Genomic DNA, 12,930 nt, shown 5'->3' with positions numbered 1-12,930 from the left:
AGGGACAGCTCTGCCTGGGGGGGAGGCAGGAGGAGGCCGGCAGGGCAGAGGACTCCTCCAGCTCCCCGTGATCCTGTCACATCTGTTTTTAATCTGAGCAAGAAAGAGCCCGCTCTTGCCCCTGCAGGGTGGCCCATACAAGTCCGTCTCTTGTATCTTTTAAGAGAGAAGGCACTCATCCCCTCCGCTCCCCTCCCGGCTCCTCTCTCCGCATCCATCATCATTAGCAGCCATAAACGTCAGAGCCGCAGCCATTAGGCTGCTATTCCCAGATAAATAATGCTTTTCATATTTAATTTACAAGTGGCTGCAGAGCCTCTTTGGGGTGCACGGGGTTAATTAAGAGCCGAATTAGATAGAAATGCTTCTCCCCAGGGAAACTCAATTAAAGCCTTCTGGAAAAATAAATAAATTTAAAAATAAGACACTGAGGCTGGGCACAGCCTCTCCCTGAGCAGTGGGGCTGTGCTGGCCGGTGGGAGAGGCTTCTCTGCTTCTCTCCTCACCGTGCACATCTCCAGTTTGGGCAGCTCCCAGGATCAGGACAGAGGGAGCCAAAATCGAGAGCCCACGGGTTTCAGCGAGAGGTGCCAGGGAGGATGCTAATGGTTAATCCTCCCTCCTGCTGCACAAACAAGCTGCCAAATGCTCCCCAGGAAAGCCGGCTCCTAACAGGAGGTTTACCAAGACCTTGTTGTGTAAGAGAAGGAAGCTCCTGGCCTCCTCCTCCCAGACATCTGCTCACCAAACCGACGCTTGCTGCGAATCATAAGCTGCAAGCAGCTCTGAGCGAGCTAGATATCCTGCCTGTGTTGGTGTACGGGCAGCAACCCTGCCCCTTCCCGAGAGAAAGGGCTGCGGATGGAGCACCACTGCTGGAAGAAAAAACAAACAAAGAAAAAACACACAACAGAAGCCAACTAACCCTCTGGAGAAGGAAAGGAGATCTTTGGGGATGACAAGTGGATTTGTTTACATGGACTTTCTGCTCTGATCCCTCCCCAACACGCTTCCTTATCTGGCTTGCTAGACAGGATGGAAACTTGAAATTTTGAAGGGCTCCGAATCAGGGCACAGCATCCTGTAAAGAGCTGCCAATCCGAGGAGGTGTTTGGTGGCCCTAATCTACAGCTCCTCCAGCTGATACTCATTCAACCCTCGTTTTACTCTGCTGTGCATGTCCTTCAACAGCCAGACCTAAGAACCACACTGTCTGGTGCCACCTCCATGGGGGGAAGGATTCAGTCCTTTCCAAACCCTCTCCTGCGGAGCTGCTGTCCTGCCAACCGTTCATTGAGATTGAGGAAAGAGCCACGTTAGGAGGTGGTTTGTGCTCATCCTCTCCCTCTGCTTTAAGGTGGATAAGGACAGGGGTATTTGGGGAGGAGAGTGCTACTGAAGCTGGGCTTGTGATGCCAGCTGGGAGGTTTCTCTGGTGCCAAGTGCTCCTGGTCCCTGGAGCTGTCCCACAGCCCCTTCCCTGGCTCGATCCCTGCACAACACTGGTGAGACCCCACCTGAAAGCAGGGCAACTGCTCCTTCAACTGAACATCACATCATTCATTCTCCCTAATGCCGACCTTAGTTCTTGATGTCATTACCCGCTGTGTTCATTTGGCACTTGATCATCCAGATGATTTGCGGAAGAACTCTACAACTCAAAAGCAAATGAGTTATAAAGTAGGTATGTGGTTTATTTCAGTGCTGGGCGCATGCGGGATAGCTCCCAAAGGCATAAGCAACAGTTCGCTCACTTGCGTTCTCTTTTATCCCCTAAAATATAACATATGCATTAAGTTTCGCAGAACATCTATGCATATTTATTTCCTAGCTCCACCTAGCCCCGCTTTGTATGCTAATTATCTTATCAATCCTTCTGCACTTGCGTATTACTCTCTGGTGGTCGTCCGGTTGGTTGTTGGGATGAAGTAAGACGTCTTCATCAGAGTTGAACTTCTCGCCTCGTCTCCTTGTGCATGCTCTCTGAGCCCTTGGTCCCAGTCCGAGCCATAAGGTTGGTTTGATCCAGTTCTCAGGGTCCCAGGAGCTCCTGTTATCTGGAGGCCTAAGCGCAGCACAAGCACAGTACATCGCAAGCGTAGCACATATTAAGCAATGAGTGTTGCCTACATATTCATTCTTAATCAATTGCTCTCTAATTTCTAAACCCATGTCTCACAGACCCATCAATTTAATCTTAACTATGCCTTAATTTGATCATTACATTGTTCCACCTCTAGCTGGCTTCAAGGAGTCTGGTAGCAAATTTGCCTTGCAGCATGCTCCTCGTCTTAAGCATACATTTGTTTATTTGGCCTTTCCTTGAGCCCCAGGAGGCAGAGCACAGCACCGGGTCCTTGTCTGCTTGCAGCAGGAGGGATAGGAGCCAGGCTCCTGCCACAGCCCCACCAAGGCCCCTCTCATGCTCTGCCAGCTGGCTGCGTGTGGCCCCTCACGGCATCTCTCCGTGCCCTAACGGAGAGGGGGACGAGGAGAAAATCTGGCTCTGGAAATCTTTTCAGCCCCTTCCTCTAGAGGCCGTAAGTCCTAGTCTCCTTGAGGCCATCTGGATGAAGTTGTCCAAACACGGGCAGCCAGCTTGGGAGCCAGAGGAGTTGAGACAAAGGGGGAGCACAGCAGAAGAAACACTTGGCATCGTGTTCCTCCTCATTTAATTAGAGGAGAGCTAATGAAAGAGAGGAGCCTGTGTGCAGGAGGGCGCCGTCACCCCGCTAGCCGATCTCCGCACAGGAGCCAGAGGCAGAGGAACATTTAATCCTGCTGGCTGAGCACGGACAGAGGGAGACCCGTGGGATTTCCCCATGTGAGCTGTAGGACAAGCAGCCCTGGCAGCAGGATGAGCTGTCTTCCAGGCTCTAGCCTTCCCAGGGCACTGTCTGGAGCCAGGGGCCACCCGGGGACAACTCCCCCAGCCAGGCAGAGAAGTCCCGGCAAGGAGTCGCTGCAGAGCAGCTGCGGATATTGCCGGATTTGGGAGATTTAGCCAAAAATCCCCAGAGAGCTCCCCCTTTGCCTGGAAACAAGGCTATCATGCGGCCCTTTTGCCAAAATACTTCTGAGGCTGCTCCCATGTAAGCCGTGGCAATGAAGCTCCTGGCTCCCAACAGTGGCACAGGTCTGCTCATGGGGACCGTCACCCTGCTCCCAGTGATGCCAGCACGCGTGACCTGTGCCAAGTGTCACCGTCTGCCCGCGACCCGCCTGCCTTCAGAGCCCCTGCGAGCGCAGGGATAGCTATTAATGATGCTGCCTTTTGATATGCAAACGGAGTGCTCATTACGCCTCGCTCTCACCCCACATCCTCCGAGCTGTTAATTAAAGAGCGTGCAGCAGGCAGAAAATTATCACCGGCGCCTGCAAAATAAACCAGCGATGCTCGGGTGGCTGCAACCCCCCCCCACCACGCGCAGCAGGACAGACAGACAGAGCCACGCTGCCCAGCAAACCCTGCAGCTGGGAAGGCCAGGCGACGAGAGCCCTTTCACTAGCCCACGCCTCGGTGGGGAGCCCCTTCCCTGGTGCCCGCTTTGCTGGGGCCAAACCTCGGCCGTGCCCCCGCAGGACAGCCTGAGGCTCCGGAGCAGCAACACAGGGCTCTGCCCCCTCCTCGCTCGGCCAGATGTGTGTGGCAGGACACGTTTCTTCCCCTTCCATTGTGTTTTGCAAGATTGCAGGCTTGAGATGGACTCAAAAGCCACCAGCACGCTCTGCAGAGGCACAGGAGGTGCTGAGGATTGGGCCCCACCAACCTGTTGTCACAGAGGTGTTACCTAGGGGAAAAAGGCTTCGAAAGGACAAGAAGAATCACAGCTTCTCAGGGGATATGACACATGTCAGAAACCCTATTCTGACAAATATATGTCTTAATGTGAGCCAGTAGCAATAGGTACTACACATGTAAACACTTCACCGTGTGCTCAATGCATAACTACGCAGAAATATGAGCCACTTTGGATTAATATGCATTTAGTATAATGTACTGATATTTAGCCTATATTGAATTGCTGCATTTCCATGTGCGTGACAATATTAAATGTGTATCTATGTGCCTACCATGTCTTCCATACTATGCCAACCATCAGCAGATATTCAGATGCTGCTGATGATTTAGAGCTTTTAAAACCCTGAAGAAATATTCCCAAAGAAGCACCAGAGGGGTACGTGGTGGTGGGGTCCTGCAGGATCCCATTTGTGGCTCCCACGTGCCAACAAGTTGTCCCTTCACATGCCTCAGCTCCCGACTAAGGAGGGCTGGTTTCCCCACACAGTTCACAGACCTGGGAACTATTTGATGGCACTGTTTGAGGACAATTAAGTAGTGGAGAAAAAGCCCACAGAGATGTCACGGTATGCTCCATCCTTGGAGCTTTTCAAGACCCAACGGGATAAAGCTCTGAGCAGGGTAGTCTGACCCCAGGGCTGACCCCGCTTCCAGCAGGAGGTAGGACCTGAGGCCTCCTGAGGGTGTCAGGGAAGCCCTGACTGCTCACACCACGATGCTCCATGATGCCACCCCCAGGAGGCCACAGGAGGGGTCTCCAGGTCCTGAAGTAGCACGTGGGCAGGTGAAAGTTGTCGTGAAACAAGGCGGCATCCACCACGTTCCTCGGGGAAGGACAGTTTCCTCAAAACTGAAAGATTTCCTGTCAGTTCCCACCAGATTGCTGCCGGCTCGAGCAGGATGGGGAGGCTGGCAGAGGAGGCACAGCCATCTCGGAGGCGCTTCTCCCTCTGCTCTGCTGTGGATGGACAATGCAGATTTTCTAAAAACCCTCAGGAGAAGGTCTGTTTGGCAAGCGGGCCCTGAGGCAGTGCTGAGGCCTGCTCCTGGGTGCTGTGGCAGCAGGGCACAAACACAAGTCTCTACCAGCACTCGGTTTTGAGGTCCCCAAACCCTCCCTGGGGCCATCTCGCAGGCGAGCCGAGGAGTGTGTCTGCAGGGGTCTGGACCTGTAGACCCCGCCTGCTCTCTGCTCCTGGCCTGGGAAGCTCCATGTCATCTTCTCTCGCTCCTCTGGGGCCACCAGCCAGCATCCCTGCCCTGGCCAATGTCCCTGCCTGCTCCTGTCCCTGTGCTGGCTCAGCAGCCTGGGGATCAGCTCCAGCATCACGCCTGGAGGAAAAGCAGCACCGGTTTGCAAGCTCAGCAGAAAATGCACCGTGGAGACAAGAGCCGCTCCCCTGACCCCGCTTGCAGGATTTTAACAGAAATATTCAGCTTGGTATGGCTGGTGTGTTTGTGCACCAGGAGGGTCAGCAAAAACAGGGCTAAAAGCACAGCTGTATTCATAGCCAAGGACACTTTTACAGTCAGCTGAGCTGAGCACCACCCAGCCCAGGTCTGACCAGCCCCAGCACAGGTTAGCAGAAGACATCACAGTGTTGTTACTTTCTGGTAACCCAGCAGGAGCACAAGAGCAGAAGACCACTCCTAACAGACAGGCCAAATCTATCCAAAATCTAGTTCTTCTTTGCCCAGCAAGAGAAATGCAGGAGACAGGGTGAGGAGGAGACACTGGAGGTCCCCTGGGGACATGCATCTTGGTGTTCACACATATGAGAGCACAAATGGGTAAAAACAGCAGGGATGTGTTGGCAGGGTCAGTCCCAGGATGCTGCCTGCCCCCACAGGTCCACATTTCCAAGCAGACACCAGGCAGGTGGGAGAGAACCTCAAGAGCGATGAAAGGCACAGAAAACCCTGCCTCGTCGTGAGAGATAAAAAGGTTTAGTCTATTTAACTTCTCGGAGAGAAGGTTAAGAGGTGCCTTGATCATGATCTATTAATACCTACAGAGGAAAAATAGTTGTGATAGTAGATAGCTCTTTAATCTAATAGGCAGAGGCATAATGAAACCCAGTGGCTGGGTGCCAGGCTGGAGAGAAGGGGCACATTTCAGCGCTGCAGCAACGCGCCCGCCGCCACCATGGGACCTCTCCTCTCACATGGGGTGGGCTGGGGACAAGGAGCAGCTGGTGACCTGCTGTGGCATGGCTAAAAAGCCATTGCCCACTCAGCCCCTAAACCTTGGGTGCATATAAATGGATAGCTGGTGGTATTGCTTTTTTTTTTTTTTTTTTTTTGTGTAAAGGAGGAAAATTTCCCTTCTGTAATTTAATGCTGATCTGTAGCCACCACGGTGTAAGAACATCAAAGGAACAACATCGTATTGAGCTGGTTAGCCTCACCTGGCCTACCTGTACACTTACCAGTGTGTAAATCCAACACCAACAGGGAGGGTGAACTGCTGATCCTACCCATTTTTCCCACTCCTGATATCTCTGTGTTTCAGGACCCGGCCCGGTGTTGCACTGGTGGTGGGGGTTTTGTCATGTCGTGTTCCTTGGCTAATTGAAAGGAAAGACAAAAAGGAAGGGGAATGAAAGGCTGTGGCAAATAAACACATCATTAGCTACATTACAAGTCGTGCACAAGCGGGCTTTGTAAGCTCTTCAAGAGGAGGGATTATAACATGAGCTGTTTATTCCCACTTCTGAACCACAGAAGGACGTTAAGTCCAAAGCCTGTCGTTAAGGCTTTGAAGGCCAGCGAGAAAGGACTTTTTCTGAAAGTCGACTGACCCCAGAACCTTCCAGACTCCCTCCCTTAAGATCAAGTCATCCAAAATCACCGTGAGAAGCCTTGGCTGAGGTCTGGAGGCCGTTCCCACAGCCCCCTGGCTCCTGCAGGGCTCCACGCGTGGCCCTAGGGCAGCTGATGGGCAAAGGCGGCTGCGGTGACCTCAGCCCCGGCACCACAGCCGGCACCACAGCACCTCTTCCTCCACAGCCTTCCTCTCAATTCCCCCGTGCATTTGGCTGCTGCAGTGCCCGTCACATTTCCATCACAGCCCGCAGGGAGCCGAAATCCCCCAAGGAAAGCCGCGGCATGCCGGTGGGTTGGTAAACGCTGCCGTGTACAACCTGACATGGGCGGTTCAGGAGCTATCAACCCGCGGTGCTTAAGCACACAAATAGTATTTTCTATTAGTCTCCCTTGGAATTTATGTGCCTTAATACGTTGCTCTTTATGTTAACGGCCCTTCGCAAGACGTACGGGGGATATAACGTGGCTGGATTACTGTGCAAATCATAACTTTGTTCCTGGCTGCGTTTGAGTGATTAGAACAGTAACCTTCACATCACCTTAACATCCACATTTGTATTTTATTACATATATTCCCAAGCAGATTATGTTGTTAAGGTAGATTTTTTGAACCATAACTCAGGAGGAGAAAACACAAAGGCTTCACAGAAATCTCCTCCTAGAGAGCATGGAAATTGGAGGCTTTCAAACTGCATTTGAGCTCAGATTCAAATTTTCAGACGTGAGCGCTTCTGACTCGCCAAGTCGGCGGCAGCCTCTGCACCCCTGCTCGCAGCCACATGTGAAAACCCGAGGCCACCATTCAGGGCAGAGCTGCGTGACCTGCCACGCACACGGTGCTGCCTAAAACCCCTCCGGGGCAGCCATCTCCTCCCCACCAGAGGCACCGAATGAACGTGGGCATCCTCAGCTCACACCACAGGCACCTGGGTACTGGGGAAGCACCGAGAGCCCTGGCTGTGGGACGGTCAGGCAGGCAGGGGCTTCGGGCTGTGTCCTGCATGAGGCACAGGAGAATGAGCATGAGCGAGTGTGACTTGAGGGTTTTCTCACCCAAAACAAGGCTGCAGCGATGCACTGGCACGGTGTAACGGATGCTACGATGGGGAGCTGTTGCTATGGTGAGAGGAGTAATATTTAAGCACCAACTGTTTATAAATATAAAATCCCCACAAAGTTTTCTAAGATTAGATTAAGGGGGCTAAGGTTGTCAGGGTATTCTGGAAGACTTGAGAAATACCAGTATTTTTGGTCGTGCGAGCTCTGGCTGCTCCTAAAACAGCAAACACCGGTCCCAAATGCTGAAAATCAAAAGCGACGCTTCTGCCGTTGTGCTTCCCAAGATTGAACAGCGGCGATCTCACAGCCCTGAACTCGCCGGCACAGCCTTGCTCGCCTCTCACAGCCAAGGCGATGCCAGCATCTCCAGGGATTTTCTCTCTCGACAGGACCGCAGCGCAGGGACCCAGGTGCCACTGCTTCCCCTAACCTGCTGGCTGCAGGGTGAGGCTGTCCCGAGCCCCTGCCTGGCGCTGGGATCCCACAGCAATGCTTCCAGCATCCTGCAGCCTGGGGGGGGGGAGGATTTGGGAATGGCCAAGGCGTGGGGCACAGCCCGGGATGTTTCTGTCAGCACCAGACAGATGGGTGGTGAGGAGGGGTGTAGGGAACGAGTATCCACTGCAGCACCTCCAGAACCACGCGCTGGCGCTCACCGCAGCTGCCAGGTCAGAAGAGGTGCAGATAAAGAGCACAAAAACTGCAGCTCGGCTGGCAAACACCTGGCAGAGGGGGAAACATTCAAAAAGTTCCCCGAAGTAAGAGCCCGACCCGCTTGGAGGAGTCGAGCAGGAGCAGGAGGGACCAAGGGGAACCTCAGCGGCGCTGACACGCTGCGGTGCCTCCCGCTGCCCTCCCGGGAGGTCGGGACGGCACCTTCCCGTTACGGCCTCTGCCCGCGGCCGTGGCGGAGCAGGGAGGGCTCTTGGAGCTGGAGGGCGACCCCCGGGACCCCCGCGGCTCCCGCCGGGCGGTGTTCGCCCTCCGAGGCCCGGCTCGCCCAGCAGGGGGCACGGGGAGGGCGCGCAGCGCCTGGGTGGGTGGGGGGCGCGTCTCGGGGCGGGGGGGCGGGGGGGGGGGCTGCAGAAATTAAAGAAAAAGAGAAAAAGAGAAAACTTGGGAGTTTGCAGCTCGGCACGCCGGGGCGGCGCGGAGGCTGCGCTGCCGGGAGGGAGAAGGGGAGGGAGGGAGGGAAGGAAGGAAAGGAGGGAGGGGAGAGCGGGCGCAGCCCCTTCCCCGGCCCTCCCCTCGCCTCGCCCGGCCGCGGGGCGTGGAGGGGCGGCCCCGAGCCCGGCTCTCGGCACGGCCGGCTGAGCTCCGGCGGCGGGGCTCGGCGTCCCCCGGGCCGGGAGCCGCGGCGGGGAGCCGCCGGGGATGCGGGGGGAGCTCGCCGCGGCGCTGCGCCAGGTAAGGGGCGGCGGGGAGCGAGGGGCTGCCCCCCTCAGCCCTTCCCCGCTTGGCGACAAGGGCTAACTTTGCCCGGCCGGCCCCTCCCGGAGCTCTCGGTGCCGGGAGGAGGGAGGGGGCTGCGGGAAAGTCGGGGATGCGCGGCGGGAGGCTGCCGCTCGGAAGAGTGGAGCCCCGCAACGCGCCCCGCAGTCTGCCCCGCAGTGATGTGCCCTGCCCTGCCCCTCGGAGCTGCCCCCGGCCCGGCGCTGCGGGATGGGCACGCTCGGGCAGCCCGGAGCAGACGAGGGGGACGCGGGTGCAGGTGGGTGCTGCCACGAGGAAAGTCCGGGACCGGCTGGGGCTGGCGTTACTCGGGAGGGACCCGGGAACTCACCAGGAGGGTGCCCGGTGCCGGTAGGGAACAGCCGAGAGCCCCGAGAAACCTCCGGGATGATTTAGGCTCCGGTGACCCGTCGGTGCCTCGGAAAGCAGGACGGGATGGGGAGGAGCGCGGGTGCCCCGAGCCTTCTGCTCACCGGGGGGCGGCTGGGGGCGATGCGGGCGCGGAGCGGGGCGAGCCCGGGGCTCTCCGGGCGCAGCTCGGGGCCACGGCCGCAGGGGAGCCCTGGTGCGGAGGAGGAGGCGATGCTGAGCCGGCCTGGCTGCGCGGGGCACGGGGACGGGTCCCCAGATCAGGAGGCGCCCGCGGTGCGGGGAAGCCGGGGGGGGCTTCTCGGAGCCGTGTGTCCCGGGGGGGGGGGTGTCCCCCTTAACCCGGGGTGCTGCCTGCCCGTGCCGCTGCTGCGTGGATGTGCAGAGGTGCAAGCATGACTAAGCCGCTGCAGCCGCGTGGGATGCTCATCGTGCGGCTCGCCTTCCCCGCCTCGGTGGCCGCAACGTGTCGTTTCGCCAGGTAAAGTGGCAGGACACTGGGGAGCGGCAGTGGCCGTGCCGGAGGGTCCCCCAGCCCAGAGCTGCTTTGCAATCCTGCGGCTCAAACCCCGCGTCCCCGTCCCCAAAAGGCAGCCGCGGTGAGGGGCTGCCCCGCGGGAAGGAGCCCTGCACCCCAGGGTGCTGCCCGTGGAAGCGATGGTGCTGGGAGCCCTGTGGGTGCCCACGCACGTGTGGGTCCCCATCCCTGGGGGGCTGGGGGCTGCCTGCAGCCAGGCGTGTTTTGGGATCCGCTCTCCGCCGAGCGTGCTGCAGCGCGGACTTGTCAGTGCTGCAGCAGCGCGGGTGTCAGGAGAGGGGTTTTGGCTCCTGGCTCCTGGGATCCCCTCGCCCTGTGTCCCAACGTGCCCCCCTGCACCGGCGGGAGCGTGCCCGGGCACAGAGGCGGGCAGGCAGCCGTGCCCCGCTCCCTGCACTCCTTGCCCCTCCGCCTCGCCCCGAGACCCCCGAAGCCTCCCCGGGCGCCTGCTGCTCACAGTTGTGTTTTCCAGCTGGTCCCAAAGTCCTGAGTCACTGTGCGGTTTCCATGGAAACAGGCTTGCTGGCGGTGATCGGATTTAGGGGCAGAGGGCCCCGGATCCCAGACCCGGGTGGGCAGCCCCGGCGGGAGCGGGCATGTCCCTGGCATCACCCTGGGGCTCGCCCAGGCACCCACATCGCCACCGAGCCTCCGGCTGCAGCCCTGCCTCGGCCGGGCACGGGGATTGCCCTGGAGGTGCCCAACTCCCGGCGAGCCGAGGAGGGAGGGGGCAGCCTGAAGACAGCCCAAAAGAGCTGCTGGTTTTTGGCTGCCCCGCAAGAGAGCCTTGGAAACAGGCGCCCAGCAGCGATGGTGGCGTTGCTGCTCAGTCCCCTGCCTCGAGCTGCCGTCGCACCCGAGGTGCCTGAGCACGGCCACCTCCGGGGAGCAGTTGGGGAACCTGCAGGGAGGGCTCGGGGCAGCCCCGCTCCCCCGCTGGAGCACAAGGTGCTGCGGGAGCTCCCCCACGATGACAAGGGGTGACAAGTCCTCGAATGCCATGCTCCTGCCACGCAGCCCCCCAGAACAAGTCATTTCCACCTGAAGACTGTCCCCAAAGGAAGAGTCTGGCGCTCAGCATCCACTGTGCTTCACCCGGCCGCGCTCCCTGTGCTCGTGACTCACAGAGACCGTCCAGCTTAATTCATCGCCTCTGGCCCTGCTGGTGCTCCAGGGCTGGAGTAGTGCTGGGAGGAAGAGGAGGAGGAGGAGGGCAGGTGACTGCACACCCGCTGCTGTCGCATGGCGGGGGAAGGCTGCATCGCCTTCGCCCATCCTGTCGGATGAGGGCTGTGGGAAGCGGGGCGGGGAAGAGGAAAGGCTCGGCACCTTCCTCCTCGGGCAGACAATGCTCCTGTCCCCGTGCCAGACACTGGCCGGCCTCCTGCAGCGCATCCCTCGCGGCCAGCCTGCTCCCAGGCTGCTGCACAGAGACACAGGCGAGGCAGGGGCATGGGCTGGCGTGCTGTGACCAGGGGGAGTTAGGGCTGGGGAAGGGGCAACGGTGACACCAGCACCAAAAGAGGCCACGTGCCCTCTCTCCGGGGCATCCTTCTGCAGCACACTCCCTGCAACCGCTACTCGGCAAAGCTGCCCTGAATGGTGCAGGGCCGTGCATCTCCTCTTGAGGTGTCTCCTGCCAGCCCGGCTGCAGGCTCTGCGTGCAGCCGAGAGAGGAGCGAGGGGTGCTCGTTGTTCTGCGAGAGGGCCAGGACTGAGCGGGAGCCGCATCTCCTGGGACGCAGTGATGGGAGGAGGCTCCTGCTGGCTTTAAAAGCCACAGATGAGACATCAGGGAGGGATACTTCTCCCCAAACCTGCCCCTCCCTCGCTGCGGCTTGGTGATCGGGCAGGGCACACGCAAAGGGAGACAAGGGGCAGCAGAGGCTGACGCTGGGCTGATGCTGCCTCTTTGCCTCCGCTCTGAGTACGTGGATCTTTGCTTCCCTTGCTCAGCTTGGTGCATTGCGAAGGGGAGAGGACCTGGGGCAGGTGGAGAACCTGAGATCAGGACCATCCGAGTGGCGTCAGCTCCACTCTCCACCAGCACGGAGTAAAAGTTGAGGCTTTGCCTGAAGGGTGCAGTGTGGCTGGCCGGCACTAGAGAGCAGGAAAGAGGTCCCACTTTGCACCTTCCACCCAGAAGATGGCACTTCCATGAGTCACCTGGACCAGGGGATGCCAGCAGGACATCCTGTCTTAGCAGACCTGGAAAAATAAATAAGCCCTTGGGTTCTCTGAACCCTCATGAGGCCACCAAGCCAGCAGTTTTGCCGAAGAATATTCTATGTGGGGAATTACACATGCTCTGAATCACAGGGTGCACAAAACCCCTCTCCTGGTGAAAGTCTGGAGCCTGGTAGCTCCTGGAGCCAGCAGCTGGGGCAACCTGTGGATAATAAAAGTAATGATTCAAAAAATTAAAAGGTGTTTTTCAACTCACCTGCCGTCCATTGGTGGCCCATGCCACATGGGGGGAAACATGGAAGGCTGGTGGGCAAGGGGCAGTGTGTGCAGGGGGCTGCAGAAGGGGCACAGTCACATTATCCAGGGCTGTGCACGGCGGGCTCCTGCACCCAACGCTGGAGTTTATCTCCTTCCCCTCACGCGCACCGCTCTTCACATGAGGCTGCGCTCCTGTGTCTGCAAACAGACCCCAGTGCAAGCCTGCAGATAGCAGAGGAGGATGGCACAGCAGGGACCTGCAGCAGAAAATCCTTGCTGGGGCTTTGAAGGAGCTACAGCATCCTCCCGTCCTGGCCCAAAGGCTTGGAGTGGTGTAGGAGCAGTTTCTGGTGCATGTAAGCGTTTGCGGATTTTATTTAAAGCTTGAGGGACTAACCAAGGAAAATAAGATTTTCCTCTTTTTTTCTTTTTTTTTTTT

The 12,930-nt window shown here is 58.0% G+C and overlaps 1 protein-coding gene across 2 annotated transcripts; it reads right to left on the bottom strand.

The window, feature by feature from the left end:
- Nucleotides 1–544: 544 nt before the first annotated feature.
- LOC106043358 (uncharacterized) lies at nucleotides 545–12,923 on the bottom strand. 2 transcript variants are annotated; one of them, XM_048064838.2, is made up of 4 exons: nucleotides 12,490–12,923; nucleotides 10,504–12,254; nucleotides 6,232–6,369; nucleotides 549–2,065 (listed from the first exon to the last, which is right to left on the bottom strand). In XM_048064838.2, the coding sequence occupies exons 1-2, from the start codon at nucleotides 12,509–12,511 to the stop codon at nucleotides 11,191–11,193; spliced, it is 1,086 nt and encodes a 361-aa protein (XP_047920795.2). In that variant the 5' UTR covers nucleotides 12,512–12,923; the 3' UTR covers nucleotides 549–2,065; nucleotides 6,232–6,369; nucleotides 10,504–11,190. The 2 variants fall into 2 exon arrangements, with proteins under 2 accessions (XP_047920796.2, XP_047920795.2); XM_048064839.2 differs by lacking the exon at nucleotides 6,232–6,369 and having other exon boundaries at nucleotides 545–2,065.
- Between the last annotated feature and the right edge of the window lie 7 nt (nucleotides 12,924–12,930).

The sequence above is a fragment of the Anser cygnoides genome, chromosome 5, assembly GCF_040182565.1.
Source record: "Anser cygnoides isolate HZ-2024a breed goose chromosome 5, Taihu_goose_T2T_genome, whole genome shotgun sequence".
Taxonomy (NCBI): Eukaryota; Metazoa; Chordata; class Aves; order Anseriformes; family Anatidae; genus Anser; species Anser cygnoides.
The sequence above is the reverse complement of the archived record's forward strand: the minus strand, read 5'-3'. Positions and strand labels throughout refer to the sequence as shown.